At 37.3% G+C, this 26556-nt stretch overlaps 1 protein-coding gene across 1 annotated transcript in view; it reads left to right on the plus strand.

Annotated features, from left to right (window-relative positions):
* FAM117B (family with sequence similarity 117, member B) overlaps nucleotides 1-25719 on the plus strand; it is a 58585-nt gene extending 32866 nt beyond the window's left edge. The window contains exons 4-7 of the mRNA XM_008592124.1: nucleotides 10848-10991; nucleotides 12319-12544; nucleotides 16624-16744; nucleotides 21822-25719. Of these exons, the coding sequence (XP_008590346.1) occupies nucleotides 10848-10991; nucleotides 12319-12544; nucleotides 16624-16744; nucleotides 21822-22140 (810 nt within the window). The 3' untranslated portion in view covers nucleotides 22141-25719. The remainder of the gene's footprint in view (nucleotides 1-10847; nucleotides 10992-12318; nucleotides 12545-16623; nucleotides 16745-21821) is intronic.
* The last annotated feature ends 837 nt before the right edge of the window (nucleotides 25720-26556 follow it).

Consider the following 26556-nt stretch of genomic DNA (forward strand, 5'->3'; position numbering starts at 1 on the left):
AGATTTCATTCTTTTTTGTGGCTGAGTAGTGTTCCCTTGGGTATATACACCACATTTTCCTTATCCATTTATCTGTCGATGGACACCTAGGTTAATTTCATATCTTGGCTATTGTGAATAGTGCTGCAATAAACACAGGAGTGCAGATCTCTCTTCTGTGTGACAATTTCCTTTCTTTTGGGTAAATACCCAGTAATGGGATTGCTGGATCAATGGTATTTCTATTTCAGTTTTCTGAGGAACCTCCATACTGTTTTCCATAATGGCTGTAGTAATTTACATTCCTTCCAATGGTGTGTAACAGGTTCCCTTTTCTCTGTATCCTCACCAGCATGTGTTATTTTTTGTCTTTTTGATAATAGCCATGGTAACTGGGGTGAGATGATATCTCATTGTGGTTTTGATTTGTATTTCCCTGATAGTTAGTGATGTTGAGCGTTTTTTCACATACCTATTGGTCAATTTGTATGTCTTCCTTTAGAGAAATGTCTCTTCAAGTCATTTGCCCATTTTTCAATCAGATTATTATTATATTATTTGATGTTGAGTTGTTTAAGTTCCCTGTACATTCTGGATATTAATCCTTTGTCAGATGAGTAGTTTGCAGATATTTTTTCCTGTTCTGCTGGTTGCCTCTTCACTCTACAGATTATTTCCTTTGCTGTGCAGAAGCTTTTTAGTATGATGTAAATGTAAATCCATTTGTCTATTTTTGCTCTTATTGCCTTGCTTTTAGAAGTCATCGCCATAAAAGTTTTGCTCAGACCAACATCTTGGAGCATTTTCCCTATGTCTTTTTCTAGTTTTATAGGTTCAGGTCTTACATTTAAATCTTTAATCCATTTTGAGTGTAAATCCATTTGTCTATTTTTGCTCTTATTGCCTTGCTTTTAGAAGTCATCGCCATAAAAGTTTTGCTCAGACCAACATCTTGGAGCATTTTCCTTATGTCTTTTTCTAGTTTTATAGGTTCAGGTCTTACATTTAAATCTTTAATCCATTTTGAGTTGATTTTGGTATATGGTGAGAGATAGGAGTGTAGTTTCTTTCTTCACATAGATTTCCAGCACCATTTATTGAAGAGGCTATCCTTTTGTCAATGTATGTTCTTGGCACCTTTGTACAAAAATCAGTTGTCTGTAGACACATGGACTTATTTCTGGTTTCTCTATTCCATTGGTCCATGTGTCTGTTTTTATGTCAGTACCATACTGTAGCTTTGTAGTATATTTTGAAGTCAGGTAATGTAACGCCTCTAACTTTGTTCTTTTTACTCAGGATTGCTTTGGCTATTTGGGGTCTTTTGTGGTTCTATATAAATTTTAGGATTGTTTTTTCTATTTCTTTGATCAGTGTCACTGGTATTTTGATAGGAATTGCATTGAATCTTTTGGTAGTATGGACATTTTGACATAATTTGACTTCTTCTTTTCCAATTTGTATACCCTTTATTTCTTCCCCTTGCCTAATTGCTCTGGCTACAAATTCTAGTACTTTGTTAAATAAGAGTAGTAAAAGTGGGCATCCTTGTCTTGTTCCTGTTCTTAGAGGAAGAGCTTTCAACTTTTCTGTGTGTTTGTCATATATGGATTTATTGTGTTGAGGTACTTTCCTTATATACCAAATTTGTTTAGAGTTTTTATCATTAAGGGATGTTGAATTTTATCAGTGGTTTTTCTGCATCTATTGAGATGACCATATGTTTTTTGTCCTTAATTTTGTTGATGTGGATGTCATACATTTATTGATTTGCGTGTGTTGAACCATCGTTGTATCCTGGGATAAATCCCACTTGATGATGATGTATAATCTTTTTTTGATGTGTTGGTAAATTCAGTTTGCTAGTATTTTGATAAGGGATTTTGCAGCTTAAATGGGTGACCCTGGGCAGAGTTTATGTGGCTATAGCCAGGACCTTGGACTTTGACAAAGATGGGTGACTGAAGTGGGCAATTTTGGATGGGGTCACTGGGGCTTCGAATAGGACTCTGTACCCCAGAAGAGGTGCCAGGGTGCTCTGCAGCTCCTCAGCTGGAGTTGGTGGACCTGAGTGGGGTTACTGGGGCTGCAGTCAGGATCTCGGACTCTTGAGAGTGATGCTGGGACTCTCTGCAGCTCCTTAGCTACTGGGGGCAATTTTGGATGAGATGAGGTCTCTGAGGCTGTGGACAGGACCCTCCATACCCAAGAGAGGTGCTGGGGCACTCTGCAGCTCCTCAGCAAGAATGAGTGACCCTGGATGGGCTCATTGGTGCCATGGCCAGGATCCTATGCCCCTGAGGAAGGCACTGGGATGCTCTGAAGTTCCTCAGCTTAAATGGGCACCTCTGGGTGAGATTGCTGAGGTTGTAGTCAGAACCCTGGACTTCGAAAGAGATGCAGAGGCACTCAGAAGCTCCTCAGTGGAATTGGGCAACTCTGGGTGGGGTCACAGGCTTCGAGTAGAACTCTGTACTCTGTGAGAATCTCTAGGGCACTCTGCAGCTTCTTAGCTGGGTGTGGTTGCTGGGGCCACAGCCAGGATCTTGGACTCCTCAGAAAGAGACACTGGGGTGCTCTTCAGCTTTTCAGCTGGAGTGGGCCATTCTGAAAAAGGTCATTGGGGTTGTGGGCAGGACCCTGTGCCTCCAAAGAGAGATGCTGGGGTGCTCTACAGCTCCTGAGCTGGGGTAGGTGGGTCTGGTCAGGTTTGCTGGAGTTACAAGCAGAATTATTGTGCCCCTGGGAGTGGTGCATAGATGCTCCACTAAAGAGAACAGGGCCACCAGTGGTTGTAAAAGTCCCCAATTAGTTGGCTCTCAGGCTCTGGAAAGAGTGAACATTTTGTTTTTGTGAAGTATCTGGTATAGATGAAGCTTTGTTCCAAAACATAGAACAGAAAATGTTGAGAAATTAGAGGTGTGTGTGGGTTCTTCCCCCTCCCCTCCCCCACCACACATAGTATTTATGCTTTTATTTGAGGAAGGGGAAAACCAAAAGAAATAAGAGAGCTAAGCCTTTGAAGACATACAGGCCAAGTTTTAGTCCCATAGTTTTCTATTTGTAAATTTGCAAAATAACTCTACCATTCACCTTCTAAAAATCCAATTATTTTTACTTTACAGATTACTCTGTGTTACTTAAAATTTATAGTTTAGCTGACTCCAGGTTATATCAGAAATTTAAATTTTTATAAATATGGAGTGTTGGTGAGTTTAAGTTTAATTTTCTGATCAGGACTTGATCTGTGACGCTGATTTGTACTTTAGTCGCCATCCAAGTTGGATGAAGAGTTGTCACGACTTAGGAAAACTGAAGTTGTCTTACCAGAAGAAGTGTTGAGATAGAATGAACTGGACTAAGAGGACAGATCTATGCATGTGACTAAGATTTTCCTCAAAAAATAGTTTTGGAAATGGCGTTCCTATGCTACAAAGATATGGGAATTAAAAATCTTTTAATTATAGAATTTTCTCTATAAGACACTTATAGTACATCTAAACTTAAGATTTTTAATGTTCTTTCATTTGATAGTGGATGCCAAGATTGGAATAAGGAACAGAAAAGAAAAATGGGAGTAAAAAGGGAACAGATAATATGAGAAGCTTGTGGGGTTGGGAAGAAGTTGGGGGCACAGACAAATTGAAAAAGGGAAAAATTAGTTAGGAGATACCATGTGTAGAAGAAAAATGAGACAAAAAATGTGAAAAGACAAAGAATGTATTTTAGGAATCAAATACATAATAGGGAAAACATAAAATAAAAATTGTAGCTATTGTTTATTGAGCACCCATCATTATGAGCCAGTCACTGTGCCAGGTGTCCCCCCATTTATTCTCAAAACCGTGAGGTAGGTTGCTGTGTCCCTTGTTACAGATGAGGGCCGAGCACTAACTGAGCAGCAAAGATGTACTCCCTTGGCACTTCAGAGTGGAACTTCCCCTTGGCTTTTTCCTCACAAATTTCGTGAGTTTTCCAAGGATTCTTGTTGTATTATGCTTTTTTTTTTTTAAAAAATTATAAAGGTAAACAGTAGTAAAAGAGAAATAAGATTTATTTTTAAATTATAAAGGTAAACAGTAGTAAAAGAGAAATAAGATTTAACACTAAGTTCTATATCAGAAAAAAATTATAAAGGTAAACAGTAGTAAAAGAGAAATAAGATTTAACACTAAGTTCTATATCAGATGACAAGGTTATCCATTGAATGAAGCCAGTGATAATTGACCAGAGGCCCATGGTGCCTTTGTCTCCTTGCCCACTTTCCCTGGAAAGAATTTTTTCAAAGAAACTTCCCTAAATGAAGGGAAGGTTAATCATATTTCTTTGCCAGACAACAGGATGATGTGCAAGGTGATCTTCTGGCACACTATTGCTACTAACTTCGGCAGATAACTCTATAATGGTTGTTTAATATTTTATTTTATCTTTTCAGGAAATCAAGTAGTATCCTCTAACTAATCAGTTATTTCTTTTTAAAAATAGTACTGTGGGGCTGGCCCGGTGGCGCGGCGCTCCCGCCGAGGGTTCGGATCCCATGTGGAGACCGGTTCCCGCTCACTGGCTGAGCGCGGTGCATTTTGATGCACCCATTTTAATCTGGCCATTTTGAGCACTGCTGTGAAACATGCCTCAGAATTGCCCCACAGGAGTGTGTACCCCAAGATCTGGGTTCCTTGGTCAACTCTGCAGCAACACATCCATAGTTCAGCCCAGCTTGTGCTGAACTAAGCCAAGTCCAGCTGCTTTTCCTGCTTTTTTCTATATGTGAGGTCCATACATCTGTCCTGAGTCCTGCAAGAAACCAGGTGCCTTCAAAAACTCTGGAGTGGGAAGTTTCTTTGAGCAATCCGGCAAAGCTCACATACACCAATCACTAACATGCAAACCCAGTGGAAAATTGGAATTGATTCAAGTAGCTGAGAAAACAGAAAAGGTGACTTTTATTAGCAGACCTTTTATGTCAGGATGCTGACATAAAACACACACACACACACTGACATAAAACACACACACACACACACACGCTGACATTACACACACACACACACACACACACACCACTCAGAGAAGGACTAAGGGCAAAAAGAGTAGTTGGCAGTCGTCCTTGGAAATGTGTAAAGTTTTGCAGAACAAAGAAACCTTAATTCAGGGTCAGAGTGAACCCTTTGTCATTTATGTAACTGATTAAAGGATTAAAGTGAAAAATAATAAATAGATAGATGATAGATAGATAGATAGATAGATAGATAGATAGATAGATAGATAAATTAATAAATAAAAATAAAAATCCATTCATCTGTTGTTGGATACTTAGGTTGATTCAATATCTTGGCTATTGTAAATTGTGCTGCAATAAAACATGGGAGTGCAGATATCTAATCAACATACTCACCTTCTTTCCTTTGTGTATATAACCAGTGGTGGGATTGCTGGATCATAGGTAGTTCTATTTTTAATTTTTTGAGGAACCTCCATACTGTTTTCCATAATGGTTTTCCATAGTTTACACTCCCACCAATAGTGTGCAAGTGTTTCCTTTTCTCCACATCCTTGCTGACACTTTTTCTTTTGTATTTTTGACAATAGCCATTCTAAATAGAGTGAGGTGGTATCTCACTGTTGTTTTGATTTGCATTTCCCTTATGATTAGTGATGTTGAGGATTTTTTCATATGCCTGTTGGCCATTTGTTTGTCTTCTTTTGAGAAATGTCTATTAAGATCCTTTGCCTATTTCTGAGTTGGGTTGTTTTCTTTTGCTGTTAAGTTGTTTAAGTTCCTTATATAGTCTCATATCAACCCCTTGTCAGGTGTATAGTTTTCAGGTATTTTCTCCCGTTGTGTAGGTTGTCTCTTCATTCTGTTAATAGTCTCCTTAGATGTGCAAAAGCTTTTTAGTTTGATGTAATCCCTCTTGTCTATTTTTGGTTTTAATTGCTTGCGCCTTTGAAGATTTATTTAAAAAATTCCTTTCCCAGCCCCATGTTGTGGATCATCCCCCCTATGTTTTCTTCCAGTAATTTCATAGTTTCAGGTTTTACATTTAAATCTTTAATTCATTTTGAGTTGATTTTTGTAGATGGTTAGAGGTAGGGTTATAGTCTCATTCTTGTGCATGTGAATGTCCAATTTTCCTAGCAGCATGTATTGAAGAGACTATCTTTTCCCCAGTATGTATTCTTGGCACTTTTGCCAGAGATCAGCTGGCTGTAGGTATGTGAATTTATTTCTGGGCTCTCTGTCTGTTCCATTGGTCTATGTGTCTGTTTTTATGCCAGTACTGTGCAGTTTTGGCTATTGTAGCTTTACAGTGTAATTAGAAGTCAGGTAGTGTGATGCCTCCAGTTTTGATCATTTTTTTTAGGATTGCTTTGGCTAATAGGGGTGTTCTTTGGTTCCATATGAATTTTAGGATCTTTTTTTCTATTTCTGTGAAGAATGTCATTGGTATTTTGATAGGGATTGCATTAAATCTGTAGATGACTTTGGGTAGAATGGCCATTTTAATGCATAATTCTTCCAGTACATGAAGACAGAATATCTTTCCGTTTATTTGTGTCCTCTTCAATTTCTTTCTTAAAAGTTTTATGGTTGTCATTGTAGAGGTCTTTCACCCTCGAATTATTTCATAGATTTCTGTTTCAGGTAGTTCGCTGTTAGTGTAGGGGAATGCCACTGACTTTTGTATGTTCATTTTGTATCCTGTAACTTTACTGTGTTTATTAGTTCTAACAGTTTTTTGGTGAAGTCTTTAGGGTTTTCTATTTATAAGATCATATCATCTGTAAACAGGGACAGTTTGACTTCCTCCTTTCCAATTTGGATGCTTTTTATTTCTTTCTCTTGTCTTATTGTTCTTGCTAGGATTTACAGTATTATGTTGATCAGAAGTGTTGAAAGTTTCCATCCTAGCTTTTCTCCCTTCAGTATGTTGTTAGCTGTGGGTTTGTCATGTGGCCTTTATTGTATTGAGGTATATACCTTCTATTCTTAGTCTTATGGGTAAATGTGTTACCCAAAGTTTCATGTATTGGAGCTCAATCCCCACTGTAATAGTGTTAAAAGGGTAAGAAATCCTATTATGGTAATTGAAAGGTGGGGCCTTGAAGAGGTGATTGGATTGTGGGGATGATGCCCTTGTGACTGGGTATGGTTCTGATGGCTTTAAAAGGAGAGCAGTTGAGGAGGAAAGTCTGTTGCTCAGCCATTTTGTTATGTGATACCCTGTTTTGCTGTAGAGTCAGCACTCGGAAAAGGTCCTCACCAGATATGTTCCCTGGTCTTTGGACTGCCCAGCCTCTAAAAGTGTAAGAAAAAATTTTTATTTCCCTACAAATTACTGAGTTTCAGGTATTCCGTTATAAGCAACCGACACAGACCAATAAACCTAGTTTGTTAAAAGTTTTTAATCATGAAGGAGTGTTGAATTTTGTCAATTTTTTTTTTTTTTGCATCAGTAGAAATGATCATATGGTTTTTGTCTTTCTGTTAATGTGGTGTATCACATTTATTGATTTACATAAGTTAAACCATTCTTGCATCACTGGGATAAATCCACCTTGATCATAGTGAATGATCTTATTAATGTGCTCTTGGATTCTGTTTGCTAATATCTTGTCGATAATTTTTGCATCTATGTTCATCAGGGATATTGGTGTATAATATTCTTTTTTTGTTGTGTCCCTGTCCAATTTTGGAATCAGAGTAATACTAGCTTTATAATATGAGTTGGGAAGTATTCTCTCCTTCTTAATTTTCTGGAATAATCTGAGGAGAATTGGTATTAATTCTTCTTTGAATGTTTGGTAGAATCCGGCAGTGAAACCATGAGGTCCCAGGCTTTTCTTTAATGGGAGACTTTACACTAATGATTCAATTTCATCACTTGTTATTGGTCTGTTCAGATTTTCCGTTTCTTCATAATTTAATCTTTGTGGATTGTATTTGTCCAGAAATTTATCATTTGCTTCTGTGTTATCAAATTTGTTGACATTTAGTTATTCATAATAGTCTCTTATGATCCTTTGTATTTCTGTGGCATCAGTTGTAATGTCTCTTTTTTCATCTCTGATTTTATTTGTCTTCTCTCTTTTCTCTTCTTTAGTATGGCTAAATGTATCAATTCTGTTAATTTTTTTAAAAAAACACTCTTCATTTGGTCAATCTTTTCAATTGCTTTTTGGTTTCCATTTCATTTAGATTTCCTCTGAGCTTTATTATTTCTTTCCTTTTGCCTATTTTAGATTTGGTTTGCTGTTTTTCTAGTTCCATTAGGTGCAGTGTAAGATTGTTATTAGCAATCTTCTTTCTTGCTGTAGGTATTTATTGCTATAAACTTTCCTCTTAGAACTGCTTCTGCCATGTCCCATAGGTTTTGGTATAAGGTGTCTCAATTCTTGTTTGTCTCTAGGAATTTTTAAATTTTCCTTTTAATTTCTTTATTAACCTATAGGTTGTTTAGGAACATGTTGTTTAATTTCCATGTGTTGGTAAAGTTTCCAAGTTTTTCTTGTTGTTGATTTCTACTTTTAGACCATTGTGGTCAGAAAAGATACTTGTTATAATCTTCATTTTAAAAAATTTGTGTAGACTTGTTTTGTGACCTAATTTATTATCTCTCTTGGATAACGTTCCATGTACAGCTTCTCTTGCAGCTTTTAGAATTGTCTCTTTGTCTTTGACTTTCAGCATTTTGATTACAGTGTGCCAGGGAGAAGAGTTTTTTGGGTTGAGTTTAATTGGGGACCTTTGAGCTTCCTGAATCTGAATGTCCATATCTCTCCCAATACTTGGGATGTTTTCAGCTGTTATTTTATTAAATAGGGTTTCTGTGCCTTTATTCATCTCATCTCCCTCTAGATACCTATTATTTAAACATCTGTTCACTTAATGGTATCTCATAAACCTCATGGGCTTTCTTCATTCTTTTTATTATTATGTCTTTTTTTTCCTCTGTATTGGGCAATTTCAAAGATCTGTGTTCAAGGTCAGAAATTCCCTCTTCTGTTTGATCTACTCTGTTGTTGAATCTCTCCATTGTATTTTTTTTTTTTTTTGGTGACCGGTAAGGGGATAACCCTTGGTTTGGTGTCACCCGCACCGCACTCAGCCAGTGAGCGCACTGGCCATCCCTATATAGGATCCGAACCCGTGGCCTCAGCGCTCCCAGTGCCGCTGCGCTCCCAGCGCCGCACTCTCCCGAGTGAGCCACAGGTTCGGCCCTCAATTTTTTTTTTTTATTTCATTCATTTTATTCTTTAGTTCCAAGATTTCTCTTTGGTTCTTTTTTATGATATCTGTCTTTTTATTAAATTTCTCATTTAGATCATGAATTACTTTCCTGATTTCATTGATTTGTCTGTGTTCTCTCGTACCTAGTTGAGTTTCCTTGAGATCATTATTTAAAATTATTTTACAGGCATTTTGTAACTGTCTTTTTTTTATCAATAAGCGTCTGTTACTGGAGACTTATTGTGTTCCTTTGGGAACATTTTGTTGCTTTTTTATATTTCTTGTGTTCCTAAGCCTGGGTGCAGAGTCGGGGGGTCAAGTGGCTCTTTGAAGGCCTAGTAATGGAGAGGATACTACTGGCTTGCCGGGAGCTGGTTTTGCTGGCACAGCACGGCCAGGTGGCTCTATGGAGGCCTGCCAGAGGAGATGAAGCCACTGCCCAGTCCACTCTCAAGTAAGCAACAGATGTACAGTGGCACAGCAGGGCCTGGCAGCTCTGTTGAGGGCTGCTGTGGTAAGGCAACCTGCTGCCTGGTCTGCTGTTGGTTAGGGAGCAGGTATATACTGGTGCAACAGGGCCTGGCCACTCTGTAGAGGGCCACAGTTGGAGTCTCTGCTAGCACTGGACTTGCTGTCGGGCCAGTACAGGTACCTGTGGGCTTATGGGCCTGTGGGTTCTGTAGGGCAGGTACACAAAAATGTACTGGTGCAACAGGGCCTGGCCACTCTGTAGAGAGCCACAGTTGGAGTCTCTGCTAGCACTGGACTTGCTGTTGGTCCAGTACAGGTACCTGTGGGCTTATGGGCCTGTGGGTTCTGTAGGGCAGGTACACAAAAATGTGGTGTGCCAGCTGCTTATTAGTGGCTTCCCTGCTAGACAGGTCTGCCTGCCTGCTCACCTTGGGGGAGGAGGGGTGCCAAATGCTGGGTTCAGGCTCTGGAGCCTCAGTCTTTCTGTCTGGCCAAGTCTTCAGCAAGCTGGGTTTGTGGTCCTGCTGGTGCCTGTGTGAACTTGGTAGAATGAAGGTGGGACCTCAGAATGGAGGGAGTCAGTTTTCATCAGCCCCCTGGCAGGATACACTCTAGCCACAGGTTTGGTTTCAAGATGGCACTGTGCTGTAGGCATTTGGGGCGGAGGGCAGGGGTTGGCAATTCCTTTACCTGGGCTTCTACTATGAGGGCGTGCAGCTACACAAACTCCCAGCTACTCTTTAAACTAGGTCTGGAGTATGAGAGGACTGGGGGGACTCTCCTGAGGCAGGAATTGTTGGCATTTGTGGTTGCCTGACTCTGAGACTGTCCAGTCCTTGTGGGGAGATAGTGAGACAGAGGCATGATGTCTTGCTGTGCTTTCTATGATGTTATCCCAGTCTGCTATGCTCCACAAGGATTTCATCAGTCCTCTGGTGCTCTGCAGTGTACTTCTTCAGTCATTCTGCTCAAAATATAGTTGTTTATTGTTTTGGTCTCTTTTTGGTGGGGGGTGGAGATGACAACTCTAGCTGGCCATCCTGCTCCGCTTCTCCTATTTTGACTTATTTTTGAGTTAGTTGTGTCTACTGGAATTATGTTTCAATCTTGAGAATTAAAAGGTAATGTTAAATCTCATTCCCCCTCTCTACCCCATTTTCTTAAGGCTCCTGTTCCAAAGAGCGCACTTATTCCAGTAATTCCCATCACCAAATCAACAGGCTCCCGGTTCCGGAATAGTGTGGAAGGATTGAATCAGGAGATTGAAATAATAATTAAAGAGACAGGGGAAAAGGAAGAACAACTTATAGTAAGTAATCTTGTATCTTAAAATTATCCTTACACATGAACTCTTCTAATTATTTAAAAATTCACAATTTTGTTTTCCATATTTACTTAGGTTTCTTCCTTCTTGTTGAGAGAAAATGAAAATTTATCTCTTTTGAAAAACTTTGACCTTGGCAAGTGAATGAAGAGTTTTCATTTCTTTGCATCACACAGAGGCAACTGATCTGATTTAAATTTGGATCCTCGAACAGAAACTATTTTTTGTTTATCTGTATTTAAAAATCACTAGACAGGTGATATAGTTCTCATTTGCTATAATCCCATTTAACAAAAGTTTACCTCACTAATTTAGGGGGGGCAAGGGGTTATGTGACATTAAATACTTTAGAAGCATGGAGATACCTATTCCTTGTTGTTTGTCAGTTACTGTTTGCTTTTGGGTGACATGCTAGGCTATATCGTCATGGAGTACAATTGGAATTAATTTTCTACCACTTATCCTTTCTACTAACTAGAATACACATAAGAATGGTTCATATGTAAAACACAGTGAGAAAAATTACTATTTAGATTTAAAAATCATTCCACAGAGTATATTTACCCAAGTCTCAATTCTTCAGTGAGGGAGGAATTAGGGAATGATGCTTAAGATCTTCTCCCCTAAAACGTTGGTTTATTAAGAGAAAATACAGCTCTCGACACCCTCTCCTCCATTCTGCATGATGGGGTACACTTTCTCTGATGTTATAAAGGTAAGTGAATCAAAGGTGTACAAGGAGCTGGTCTGCTAAGTAAGCCACACAAACTTTCCTATTAAGTGTCTCCTTGATTTCTCCCTATAATTAGCACTCCTGTGATTAACATTTCTTTCCTTCATTTATGAAGGTTTTTTGAAAAAACTTCAGGGGGAGTGGTGGGAGGAGAGAGGTAACAAGGGCATGTCATCAAGTATCACTAGTTCACACTATGGATAACCTTGTCTTCTGATAAGGAACCTAGTGTTACACCTAGATTTCTTCTCTTTCTACCATGGTTCTCCTTTATAATTTTTAAAATAACGTTTAGCACATGAAAAGTAATCTAGTGCAACTCATTTATTCAACAAGCATTGGCCTCCTGCTGTGTGCCAGGCCCTGGGAATGCAAACTCTTCACCCTGCACACTCAGTGAAGGGAGTCAGGTTAGATAGGGATGTCACTAATGAGCAACACAAAGGACTAATAAGTAGGAGGGGATTTCCGATTTGTGAGTCTCTGGCATTACAAGGGAAGGCTGACATTGGATACATTGCTGGTGAATTTTAGAACCAATTGCAAATATATATATATATTTCACAAATTTTATAACAGCCACAAGATATTCCAGATGGCCATCGTGCACCTCCTCCTCTTGTACAGAGAAGCAGCAGCACACGCAGCATCGACACACAGACCCCCGGCGGGGCAGACAGGGGAAGCAACAACAGCAGTCGCTCTCAGTCTGTGTCTCCCACATCATTCCTCACCATCTCCAATGAAGGTAGTGAAGAGAGTCCTTGCTCAGCTGATGACCTGCTTGTTGATCCCAGGGATAAAGGTATGATGGGAGAGGAATTTGTTACTAGATGATAACTGAATATCAGCTATTTTAGCATTCATTCTGTTCGTTTTCTAGGAGAACACACACACTTGAGGCTGCTAGGGTAATGTCTACAGAGCAGTTGATTTTATTGTGGTGCTCAGGTGATAGCCTCCAGTGGGTTTTTGGGCTTTTGTTTGTCCTTTTTTATTTATTTTTATTTTTTCCATTTGTTAGTACAACTTACTTATTAGTATGAAACATTCTTTTTAGTATAAATGAAATAAACATTTGTCCTGAAAAGCACTTTGTTCTCTGTCACCTTACTAGTTATGATTTCATTACCTTAATACTTTCTAATTGAATACGAAGCCTTCAAGTTAATGTTTTTGAGGATTTGTATTTCTAACGAGGATTACACTAATTTATATCAATGCAGTATGATTATTCAAAGCAAGTCTGAACTAAAGGTTGGAGGGTACTTACATACCTTAAATATAACCTGGAGATGGGCCGGCCTGGTGGCGCACTCGGTAGAGTGCGGCGCTTGGGAGCGCAGTGGCGCTCCCGCTGAGGGTTCAGATCCCATGTGGAGACCGGTTCCCGCTCACTGGCTGAGCGCGGTGCAGGCGCAACACCGAGGGTTGCGATCCCATTGCCGGTCCCCGGTACGGGCGTGACACCGAGGGTTGCGATCCCGTTACCGGTCAGTAAAAAAGACAAAAAGGAAAAAAAAAATGATGTTGATGGTGGTGGGTCTGTCTGTGTCATGGTTTCAAAAGGATTCGGGAAAACTCACCTTCTTGTACAACAGGTGCAATCAGTCTTGATTGTATTCTGGTTCATTCTCAGAGTGGTGTCCCTTTTTGGATTATTCATACCAACGCCCTTCCGACCCCTGACATCCTCAAATCCTCTGTGCCTGAGATGCACTTTTCAGGTGTACAGAGACACTTTGATCCCCTAGTTGGGTGGCCTTAGGATACGGACTGTGTAGATTTGCTGAGCTCTTTTCTGTTGAGTTGAGGTGTGGAACACAGGATTGCCGTGTCATGTTAAAGAGAGAACTAAAATAAAAAATAACCTGGAGATGGAAGCAGTCTGAATATTAATTACAAGTATTTTTACCTTTTAACACAAATATGACCTTTGCATCTGTCTATATCAGGGCAATATTTTATTAGCTTAATCCTAGTTACTATATGACATTTGTCTGTAAGTTCTACAGCTTAGTTCAGTAGTCATTTATTTAGAACCTTCTACATGCAGTGTGTTGAATGTCCTAAAATGCTCCATTGTTATGACTGGCCATTACTACTAATCACCTACATCATTGAAACTATATAGCCAGCGCAGAAAAGAAGATTTGCTGAAGAAGTCACTTCAAACTATGAACAGTTATAAACTGTTGTTATTTGGACCTTTTTTTTTTTTTTTTTTTTTTTTGCTAACTTCTAGATCAGATAAAATATGGCTATTAAAATCTGTCTCTGATTTTCCATACTTTTTACTTTTACATCAATAACATGTAGGAACTCCATAAATTTTGTGTCCTGCTGCATTTGATTTTAGGAGACCGTGGCTGGTTGGCCTCTATGAGTTTCTTTTATAAGAAAACAGGGCCACAGAGCTACTGCCAGCAAGAAATTGGTAGTTTAGCTGACACAGACTTAAAATTTAGGACAGTTATGTAATATATCAAGAATTTTAAGTTAATGTAGTATAAGCTGGGGACTTAACACTGAACAGGAATGTCAGAGTAAAGAAATGTGTCTTCTGATAGGGTTAATTTGGAAAGATTTCAAAAACTTTGAGTCAGACTTTGAAGAAAGTTTTAGAAAATCATCAGAACTTACTACCTCTTTTAGGTGAGGGGAGGTTCATAGGCAAGAGGAAGGTTTGGCATACAGTGGTTCTGACTAACTGGAGCAGAGATTGTAATCAGGGGAACAGAGAAATCAAACTGAGAAATTCTTTTTTTTTTTTTTCCCGTATTTTAACTTCTCAATATACTGTATATGTATAATATACATATAATGTAGTTGATTTTTGTGACCGTTTACCCATTCCTCTCCTCCTCGCCACTACATCATATCTGTTCGCTTGTCTTAACAAGTTCAAGAAATTGTCAAACTGAGAAATTCTGAAGGGCAGGCCAAGAGTTAATGATAAGCAACCAGTGAAGAATCATTTCAGATACCCTGTGCTGGGAAAGATAGTGGTGTTTTGAGTGTACGAGGGTGCTTCAAAAAGTTCATGGAATATTCATATTATCTTTTATTCTATTTTTCCATGAACTTTTTGAAATACCTCATACTTCCNAGTTAATGATAAGCAACCAGTGAAGAATCATTTCAGATACCCTGTGCTGGGAAAGATAGTGATGTTTTGAGTGTACGAGGGTGCTTCAAAAAGTTCATGGAAATATTCATATTATCTTTTATTCTATTTTTCCATGAACTTTTTGAAATACCTCATACTTCCTATGTATAGAACTGAAATAAGGCAACCAGCTAGATTTTTATAAGAAAAAGTAGTGTTCAGTACTGAGGATTAAGTGTTACAGATCTAGACTATGATAATTTTAAGTGAAAAAGAAATAAAAATCACATTTTCCTTATCCAGTCGTCCGTCAATGGACACTTAGGTTGGTTCCATATTTTGGCTATTGTAAATAGAGCTGCAGTGAACATGGGAGTGCAGGTATCCCTTCGATGTGATGATTTCCATTCTTTTGGGGGTATATAACCAGTAGTGGGACTGCTAGATCATATGGTAGTTCTATCTGTAGTTGTTTGAGGAAGCTCCATACACTGTTTTCTATAATGGCTGTGCTAATTTACAGTCCCACCAACAGTAGACAAACTTTCCCCACATTCTCACCAGCGTTTGTTATTCTTCTTGGTCTTTTTAATATAATGGCCAGACTAGCTGGGGTGAGGTGATATCTCTTTGTGGTTTTAATTTGCATTTCCCTGATGACTAGTGATGCTGTTGTACCTGTTGGCCATTTGTATGTCTTTCTTTGAAAAATGTCTATTCATCTCCTTTGCCCGTATTTTAATTGAATTATTTGTTTTTTTGACTGTATAGTTGTTTGAGTTCTTTGTATATTCTGGATATTAATCCCTAGTCGGATGTATAGTTTGCAAATATTTTCTCCTATTCTGTAGGTTGTACTTCTGCTGTTGGTTGTTTCCTTTGCTGTGCAGAAGCTTTTTAGGTTATATAATCCCATTTGTTTATTTTTGTTGTTGTTGCTTGTGCTTTTGGGGTCTAATTCATAAGGTCTTTGCCCAGTCCTACTTCCTGGAGTTTTTCCCCCATGTTTTCCATAGTAATTTTATGATTTGGGGTCTTACGTTTAAATTTTTAATCCATTTTGAATTGATTTTGGTATATGGTGACTACTCAGCCATAAAAAAAGAATGAAATTCTTCCATTTGCAGCAACATGAATGAGTCTGGAAAAAATTCTGTTAAGTGAAATAAGCCAGACAAGTAAAGAGAAATACCACATGTTCACTCATAACTAGGTTCTAAGAAAGAAGGAAGGAAGGAAAGGAAAGAAAGGAAGTAGGAAAAGACCACAACAATATGTCAAACTTTTAGAAGGAGAGAACAAATCTAAGGATACTAAAGATGGGGGAGAGGGAGGGAGGGGGTTTGGGGAGTGATAGGTCGGGTAAAGGGCATAAAGAAAAATCACGATTTGTAATAATGAATATGCTAATAAAAATAAAAATTTTTAAAGTCGAGTAAAACAAGATAAAGAATCTTTTATTTATTAATGTATTTATTTAACAAACATTAATTATCTCCTTTTTATTAATAATGAATATGCTAATAAAAATAAAAATTTTTAAAGTCGAGTAAAACAAGATAAAGAATTTTTTATTTATTAATGTATTTATTTAACAAACATTAATTATCTCCTTTTTACCAGGAATTGTATTAGATATCTGGGTAATGTTGATAAACACTGCTCCTGTGCTCAAGTAGTTCATGGTGTTGGGGGAGACCAAGAACAATTAATGCAGTATGACTATAACTTTATGTAGTAGCAGTTCTTAGTAATCTGTGTGTCATTTCTTGCAGAGAATGGGAACAACTCCCCTTTGCCCAAATATGCAACCTCACCAAAACCTAACAACAGTTATATGTTCAAAAGGGAACCCCCTGAGGGCTGCGAGAGGGTCAAAGTCTTTGAGGAATGCTCGTAAGTATTCCCTCCTCCCCCCGCAAAAAAACATTTATTATGAGAATTTTCAAGTAAGATGAAAGAATGGTATAGTGATCACTTTTATATCTACTGCCCAGATCATCTAGTTGTTAACATTTTGCAATATTTGCTAAAAGTAACCACAGCATTCCTATATAACCTCAATACTCTTATCTCGCCTAAGAAAATTAGTAGTAATACTTAACTTAATATCTACTAATATCCTGTTATTATTCAGATTTCATTTGTTGTCCTCGAAGTATCTTCTGTGGCTATTATTTTTGAACGTGTATCCAGTCAAGTTCACACATTGAATTTAGCAGTATATTTTTTCAAGCTAGACCACATATCTCCCAGTGTGGTTCCCTTCTTTTTAGGATCAAATCCCCTTCAGTTTTTGTCTACTTCTGGTTTCTAGTTCTTTAAATAATTCTTAAAAATATTTTGTCTGCCAAGCCAGGAAACAATTCTGTTACCTCACAGAATTATGTTACTGTGGTGAAGATAATGTAAGAAGCAGGATTTTAAACTAACTGGTGTCCTCGTTATGTGATCTCCTACACACATACACTTCTGTTGGCTGGTACTCTAGTCAGCTACTCCCACTTTAAACTCATAATTTGCCCAGAAACTATATAGCCTTGTGTTTTCAGTAGCTGTTTCTCCTTGCTTTACAAGTGATGGATACAGGATTTGAAGTCTCTGTGAGATTGAGCAGATTAGGTGATAAACATTATTTGGGGATATAATGATAGTACTTAGCCCTCACTCTGCAGTTTCACTGCAGCTGCAAGTCTAAGAGCCACCATTTTGGCTTTTTCTTACTGTGAAACCTAAAATACAATATGGAGATTGTCCAGCCTTTTCCAATTCAGTTTGTCCTTTTCCTCTACCATGAACATCTTGGAGTGATTTGAAATATGGTATCCTTTTGTTTCTCTTATGTGCCCTCCTGTGACCTTTAACCTAAATTAACCAGTGTTCTTTTAACCTAAATTCTGATTAATCTTTCCACACAAAGAGCACTGTTTTTTAATCCCTTCAATTTCTCTGCTAGGAAACACCAGCTGTCAGTCTCATATCTGCTTCTGTGACAGTAATTGAAAACTCTTCTTTTAGCAACTGCTTCTTTTAGTATTTTTCATCATATCAGACTATAAGTTTTAACTGGTGCCAGCCTGAGAGTTTAAGCAGTAATTTTGCAGATTTGTGCCATGGACTCCCTGCATCATAATCACCTGGGGAATTCGTTGAAACTGCAGTTTCCCAGGCCCCACTCCCAGGCCTCATGAATCAGTAGATATGGAGGCAGGACCTGAGTTCTCTATCTTTAACAAGTACCTCAGATGATTTTTATGCTCAATTTGAAAATGCTGGCTTAGACCCTTTCATGAGAGTTCTTAAGAAATGGAATCATTCTATTAAGCAAAAATCAATTGGCCTCAATGTACTTTTTTCTAGTTGAACTCTTTGATTATTCATTGGCAGTTAGGATTTGCCTAAGTGCAGAGAAATGTTTGATTGGCTCAAAAGCAATTTGAATTTTTTTTAGAAATGACTGAATGTTTGTTACATAGGTTGGTTTCCTGTGATATCTTACTTAGACTATTGCATTTGGAAAATTTCTCGGGACTCAATATCTGAGCTGTATACTACCATGTTGTTTGTATCTAAAGGGAGGGGAGAAAAGATCAGGGGTGTGTGTGTACTGATAAGAGACTGAACAAAGAAACATAAGGTAAATCCTAAAATATTATGTGTTTTATGGCACATTGATCTATTATTAGAAGGCTAACCTATTCTTTTTTTTAAGTGTAATGTTTATTATAAGTTTTACTGGTATAAAGGATGTTGGATATACCCCATAGGTATACACAAGCCTATTAATATTTTAATTATGTTCCAAAGATGAATTAGCAGTAGTAACCCGAGTGAATTTCTTAGAGGTAATTTTAACCTGCAGTCGATAAAATAAGTTACTCAAAGTCTAAAAAACTTAGTCTCTTTTTGCCTAGCTATGTTGAAATTAGAGCAAAATCCACTGGACACACTAGTGTTATATAGCAAAGGTCCTAATCTAAAATGTTAGCTTGTTTAATCATTCTTTCAAGAATACTTTTCTCTCTTAAGTCTTACTTTTGTTTTAAAGTAGTAACTCTGACCTGAACTGGGTTTGCTGTGGGATATAGTGATCTCTGGTTTCTGGAAATGTATCTGTTTACCTGAATGAAAATAGGTAGTTGGATTTGGGCAAGACCAGATTTTGCACTTCTGTCTCTGTATTCTTTTTGATGATAACATATACCATAGCCATGCCTTCTGCACTTAATACATCCTTTTTAATGAAGTTAAATACAAGTATGCCCTTTCCTGATCCAAGCTAATAAACTCCTTAACCTTAGATTCCTAGGTATTATGGCCCCTTTGCAATATAGAGGCATTTTTTTAGTTTTATCTACTTTGAGACACAATCCTTTGAATTAACAGTTGAAGCAAAAATAAAATTTTAAAACCAGTTCTGAGATTTTTTTTACCCTGTGTGTATGTATGGTTTTTAAGTCGAAGAATGCTTTCAAGTAATATTAGTATGCCAGCTTCTGTTAGCATACGTGTAGGGTCATATACCCCAGGGGTGGGTAATATTTTTCTTGGGTAATGTGCTCTAAGAAATTAAATGTGAGTGGTTAGGAGAGTGATTCCTCTTGGTGGGTTGGGGTAGTGACTGGAAGAGGGCACAAGGGGAGGTTTTGGGTGCTTTTTACTGTTAATGTTCTGTTTCTTGATCTGATCAGTTAGACAAGTGATTACTGTTTACATTATTTTGTGAGGTATGTCATAAGTCTGTTTTCATGAAAGCAGCAAGGAGGTTAAATGGTTTTTAGATTCCTGTCATTAAAAAATTTCCAGATCAAGAACTTTATCAAAGTCAGGAAGTTTCTTTGTATTTCAGAAATGTGAGATTTGTTAGCAGCCACATCTTAAGTCATTTTTGACAAGATAACCTCAAACAAATAAATTAATTATTAAAAACCTAGCCTTAGGTTTTAATGCAGGTGTAAAAATTGATTAGCCTTTAACCCCCTAATGTAAGCATGAAAGTTATCTCCAATAATTCTGTCTTTAATGGAAAACTGAAGCATTATTTAATTGTAGAAACATAACCTCAACTTTCTGTCTTTTTAAAGGAATTGAAAACCATAATCTCAAATGATAAAAATAGAGAGATATGTGTTCTTCTCATCAATTGTATATCCAAATATAATTTGTGGCAGTAAAAGCACTTGACCTAGTAAGTTTCCATTGTATTCAAGAAAGAATAAGTAAAACATACTTTAAACGATGTACTTTTCTTTGTTCTTAAATTACTATATTTGCCAAAGCTCTCCTGTGGGTAGTGTTCATTATTAATAAAAATCTGCCCACCCAGAGCATTGTCTCCTTGGAACATACTTTTTGTTGGTGCCAGCTCCTCAGGTCTGTTGTTGTTACTTCATTTGGGAAGCCTTCTTCCTACCGAACTCTCCCTCTTCCACTGTGCCACAGGTTAGCCACCTTCTTATGCCACCTCTAAACCTTTTACAAACTTTATCACATCTATCAGATTTCCTTGCGGAGTTCTTAACCTCTTCTGTGCCCTGAACAACTTTGGCAGTCTGAAGCTTATGAATCCCTTCTCTGAATAATGTTTTAAATGCATAAAACATAAAATTACAAAGGTGACTAATTATATTGAAATACAGTAGTGTCTCCAGGACACCGTCTCCCTCAGAACTATAAATTTAGTCCATCTCTTCCTTCTAGATTGTTTGATCTTTGTGTCCTCAGAATCTAGTGCAGTCTTGGCACATTCAGATTTTTATTAAACTGAATTTTCATTGGGAAAGATGAGAACAATACTTTTATCATATTAGGTTCTCCCACCTTAATTTTGTTTTATTTTATTTTATTTTTTAATTGCTTTTTTATTTTATTAATATTTTTTTACATTCTAGGATGTTGTTGTAGAGCAGTTGGAAGGGAGGGGAAGAAGGGATAGGGGAAGGAAATGTGATGGAGGAAGGAGGAGGGGTGGGATTGAGGCCTGTAGCACCACGCTCATCCCTACGGGGGAGACCAGGGGGCTTTGCCGGGTTGGGTGCAGATGTCAGGTGGGTCACCCCACCACCACCTCAGCTTGGGAACCCAGGGCCCTCCTTGCTGTGGCTTGGTGGTCGTCACTTGGCTGGTTGCACTTGGGGGGGGGGCATGGCTGAGGCCCTCAACTCCCCACTGCCCCAGCTTGGGAGAGCTTGAGGTGCTTCCTGTGGCGGCTTGGTGGTTGTCACTGGGCTAATTTTGTTTTAATTTTAGGCACTTCCATCTTATTTTAACAATTTTTAAATATTTTAAAAATTTTTATAGAATACCATTAAAGCCTTTTCAATGGTTTGGGTTAATTTTCCAGAGTCCTTGGGAACAGAGAAGAGTTTGGCTTCAATAAAAACTTTCAAAGCAAAGGAATTTTTATTTTGATTTCACATTTACATTACATTGCTCAGCAGGCCATCATGGGTAACTCAAGAATTGTTTCAATCAGAGATTTTTTTTTAAGAGCACTTGAAGAGGAGACCCATGTTTAGTCATGCAGTGGTAAACTTTAGCAAAAAATGGACGTTGAGTATTATCAATTTCCTTGCCTTTTTCCCTTCAGAATAGTACAAACCTTGGAAAAATCATGGCAGTGGAACATACTTTTGTCTTTAAACATCTAGATTTTCTTTTGCTATAGGAAATTCATTATTCTTATTGGCTATCTTAGATCTTCATTGAAATGCAGTGGTCATCAGCCTGAGCCACCTGCATGGTAATGGGGCTCATGCGGGGAAAGGAAAGTAACAACGGGTGAATAGTGTCCTTCTGTCATTCTGAGATATATGTTTTGAATCATATGTCTCATAACACTTTGGTCTTTGGCATTTGAAGCTTTTAACTTAGCTTGAGTTTTGTATTCCTTTATGTATCTGTACGTTAAAAAAATAGCTTGTTTCCAGTGTTCAGTGACTTAAAAGTATTGGGTTGTCTATTCTATGCCTAGGCCTAAACAACTTCATGAAATCCCAGCCTTTTACTGTCCTGACAAAAACAAGGTGAATTTCATTCCTAAAAGTGGCTCTGCGTTCTGCCTTGTCAGCATCCTCAAGCCACTCCTTCCCACACCAGATCTTACTCTCAAGGGCTCTGGCCACAGCCTGACAGTCACCACTGGCATGACAACCACTCTGCTACAGCCTATCGCAGTTGCCTCCTTGTCTACAAACACAGAGCAAGAGCGAGTTTCTCGAGGAACGAGTACAGTTATGCCATCGGCCTCTCTACTCCCACCACCAGAACCAATTGAAGAAGCTGAAGGGTAGATCCCAGTGTTGTGTGGCCATTGTCTTGGAAAACTGAGAAACTCCTCAGATCACTTGACTGTGATGGCATTGTGCGTACCCAGTTGGCTGTGATGTGCTCCAGCTCTCCAGTGATATGTGACAGTGACGCTTCTGGAAGAAAGCAGTCCCTCTGACGGCTCTGCCCCACTCATGAAAGCCAACCCTCAGTGCTTTGCCTGGTTTTGCATAAAGCACTGATTGAAACAAGAAAGGTCTCATTCTTTACTATTGGAGTGACAATATCACATTGTTTTTTGTTTTCCAATTAGACTTCTTAAAAACAAACAAACAAAAAACCACAAAACCTGATCCCTGAAAAGATGATTCCTGAAGGGAGATGTGAATGATGCTGCAAGAAACATCTTTTATATGAAAATGACTATTTTATAATACCAATGTTACATTTTCTGAAACGTAGCAAACAGGATGTTCAAAAGATTCTTTGGTGGCCTCTGTTTCTTGTTTCCATTTTTAGATGTGTGCTTTTCTCACCTGTTTTCAGCTTTGGGACCAAAGGGTTTATTGACATTTTCCCAGCAATCTTAATCTCACGAATATGTTCTCCCAAACAATTGATAGGTAAATGCTTTGAATACGTATATATAAAAAGAGATAAAAAGCAATATTCGTACATTATGTGATTCATGTTTTTTGATGTCAGAAGTTTGTGCTTTGGGTGAAATATTTGTAAAACAACTGTTGTCTTCACTATTCCTGTACACATGTCACCATATGGTCAGAAAAATTATAGTCCGAAGACAAGTGCTTTAATATGTTCTCACCCATATCGGAACTTGGTTTAAAAGTCAGTGAGCCAAAAGGAAATTATCCAGTGTTGATTGCTAGCTAGGAGTACAGAGCCCCTTTAGTTTTCTGTGAAATATATATCACATGATCTCCTTCCTTTACCACAGGTGTCATTATACCTTTAATCATCATTGTATCATAGCCCCAAGAGATCCTAAAATGGCTGTGCATGGATTTCCTCCTTTGCTTTTGTGATATTGTTGTCTTGTGGATTTGGTCAGGGTTAGTAGTTTGCCAGGAGTGTAATCCATTGAATAGCAATCCGTAGCCACAGAATCTTGCAACTAACATTTTCTTTATGATGGTTGGCACTGAGATTTATTGCCTACAGATTTTGCTAGTTTTCCCTCCAACATTCCATACAATGGGGGAAACAAAGAAGAACTTTGGTGCATAAACAGGCACCTTTGAAAAATCCATACAGTTTTGGATTTGAGCTCATCCTAGTACAATAGTATTTTCATCTCTGGGTATGTGGTAGTGAAATTAAGGAGAAGCTCTTTTTAAAAAATGAGTTTCAGCAAACAGTGTTGATAAAAGCACCATTTAATATCTTCATAGTACCCTATGATGTAATAATTTACTAATCCTATACATATAATAGAAAAAAATTTTTAATCCTTATAAAAGGGATACAGTTTAGAAGGTCGGTAGGTGAGCTCGTTCAGATGTATTCCATCAAGGAAAACCTAGTGGTAGCAATAAATCTGAAAGGACTTTTTATATTCATCCATCTTTAAAATATGCCCTGTTAAGTTTAAGATGGATATGGAGTTAGATAAATCAGATCAATTCACACACTTGAATAACTCTATCAGGTTTTAGTTGGTAGGACTTTTTCCATCCAAAACTAATTTTACTTAGAACTATATTACCTATGGCTTCTAAGTCAGTAAAAGCTCAGTTATTTGGGGTCTAAATTTTCTGATTGGTTGGTTTTTTAAAAACCTTGATTCTTTGCTTCTTTGTTATGCCTTTTGACTTTACTATTTCACCACCAAGTATCGCTCTATCGGAAGTACAGAAGAAAAGGTAAAACTGAAATCAGGTGAGTTGCTATTGAAGGGGGGGAGGATATAGTTAAAAACAAGGTTTTTAAAAAACAATCCTCAGCTTTTTTATTACTTGAATTCTATTAAATCTATGTTCCTTCCTTTGCCTTACACTTTGTTCTTTTTTCCTCTTCTATCTCCATACCCACTAGTCAAAAGGGGATTTTACAGCTAAAATGCCACTTTGTAAACAGGTTTTCCCTTTTACTGTATTGTGCACATTTGTCAAATACACATCTTTCTGTAGAGTTTCATATATCCTTAATCTAAAGTAATTTAAAATCAGAATGGAAAAACAAGTTTCAGATTTACTATTTACAGTATTATAAATAGAACTTCTACTCTAATAATTGGTCATAAGGAGGATGTGAATTTGCCGGTAAATGAATTGTATGGTAACCAAACATATCCCTTGGGTTTGGGAGAAATAGAGCCTGAGATTCAAAAAAAAGGTCCAATGTACAAAACAACTCTAACTGCCAGTGCCAAAGGGCTAATTTTTAAGCATATAAGCTTTATCACATTCTTGAAAAAAATTATCCATAGCTTCATTCAACTGTTTTATTTAACCCTTAGTTCTCAGGTGGTTGATTTTTTTTTAATGGGTCTTTTTTCAATAGAGTGCATAATATTGTTTTCTAAAATCACATTCCATAATTATTGTGTAATAACTATAAAAAATGATACGGAAGGTAAATGGAATAGCTTCAATAGGAATATAATTTAAATTTTTAAAAAATTTAAGTTTACTTTCATTGCAGTAAAAGAAATACGTGGCATGTATCTTTCAGCGAAAGGAGCTATTCTATGATTATTCACTGTCAATCTTTCTTATTTTTTTATCCTTAAACAATTTCTTCCTTGTGATACTAAAACTTATGTAAATTTGTTGTTTCTGGTCATGACTAAGTGTATTATTTGTCATGGCTTTTGTGACCAATTATGTTTTAAAATACCAGTTTTGCCTCTGGTTCAATATGGCGAGCATGGATGCTAAAACTATTTTTGAACTAGATCCTTCATTTTGTTTAAAATGTTTCTTATACTTATGACCATGGCCAAATCAGTCTTTTAGAAGGTGCTATTGCTAACTTTGGAATATCTGACAACATGAAAGCCTTTTTTTTTTTTCCTTTTTAAATGTTGGTTTTCACTGGAAGAAGGTATAAAAAGTGGCAGGATTTACAGCCTGCTCTGTGTCCAAGATTAGGACTGTATTGTCAAGATTTTGTTTTGAAGAAAAGTAAAAGAAAAATTGCCACAACTAAATTGACTTTACTATTCTAAACTCAAGGTTCATTCCTTAATGCTTTGAATTTTGATGTCTCAAAACCGGAAGAGCTGAATTCGCAAAATACCGCTAAGAATACTTAACTCTGCACTTTAAGGTTTAAGTTTTACTCTGCCTAGACTGAGAAGCAGAGCAGCCCTGAACAATATTTTGTTTGTACAATCTTGTTGGAGAATATAATTTATGTTTTTTTAAACTCTGCATCTTTCATCTCTGTTGAAGCAGTGTAAATCTTTTTAAAACGTAATTTTCAAAAATGTTGTTTTCTAACAAAATTCTCCCCAGTATTTCCAATGGTGATAGGTATTGTTATTATGTACTTATGTATTCCCTGTACCTGAACACTTGTTGCTGCCTCACAAGAAAATAGAACTTTTATGTTAAAAATAAAGTCTGTTCTTCCTGAGATTTTCTCCGTGAATTTTTATGACTATTGTTTTAAATTCCAGTTATCAGACTAGCCTGAAATAACTTATAAAAAGCATATTCTTTTCCACAAATAAATAGAAAAATGTGTTTGTGTTAAGTAAAAGGTTCCTTGGCACCTCTTACTTGCTCTAGAATTGAAAGTACCTGATCTGTACGGTAAGTGCCAAGTAAACGTTAAAATATAAGCAGCACACTGAAAGGTATACAAGGGTACTACAAAATGTTCATGGAAAAGTAGTACTAAAAGATAATACAAATCTTTCCATGAATTTTTTGAAGTTCTCTCATGTGTGTTTATAAGTAATTCATTACTTCAGTTTTATTTTTCTTTTCACTTGTCTTTATTAGACATATATATTATAAAAGTACAGTGTCCTTATCTTATTGTAACAATTTTAATAATATTAAATGTATAAAGAAAAAGTTAATCTCCTGGTAGAGCCCCCTCCATTCTTACCTCCATTAACTGACAGTTGTGCTTTTATTTTTTTTTATTATTTTATTTTTGGCCACAAAAGTCTTAATACATTAAAAAAGACTAAGATCATGGAAAATATGTTCTCTGACCACAATATCAGAAGGAAATCCAGAAAATTCACAAATGTGTGGTTTAAATTAAACAACACTCCTAAACAATGGGTAAAAAGAAATATCACAGGAAAATTAGAGAATACTTTGAGAAAAATCAAAGCACAGCATATTAAAGTTTATAGGACACAGGGCTCATGAAGTGCTAGAGGAAAATTTATACTTGTAAACACTTACATGAAAATGCTGCATTCTTTTTAAAGGTATTAATTTCCTCCTTCATATCCT

The sequence above is a fragment of the Galeopterus variegatus genome, unplaced genomic scaffold, assembly GCF_000696425.1.
Source record: "Galeopterus variegatus unplaced genomic scaffold, G_variegatus-3.0.2 Scaffold7609, whole genome shotgun sequence".
Taxonomy (NCBI): domain Eukaryota; kingdom Metazoa; phylum Chordata; class Mammalia; order Dermoptera; family Cynocephalidae; genus Galeopterus; species Galeopterus variegatus.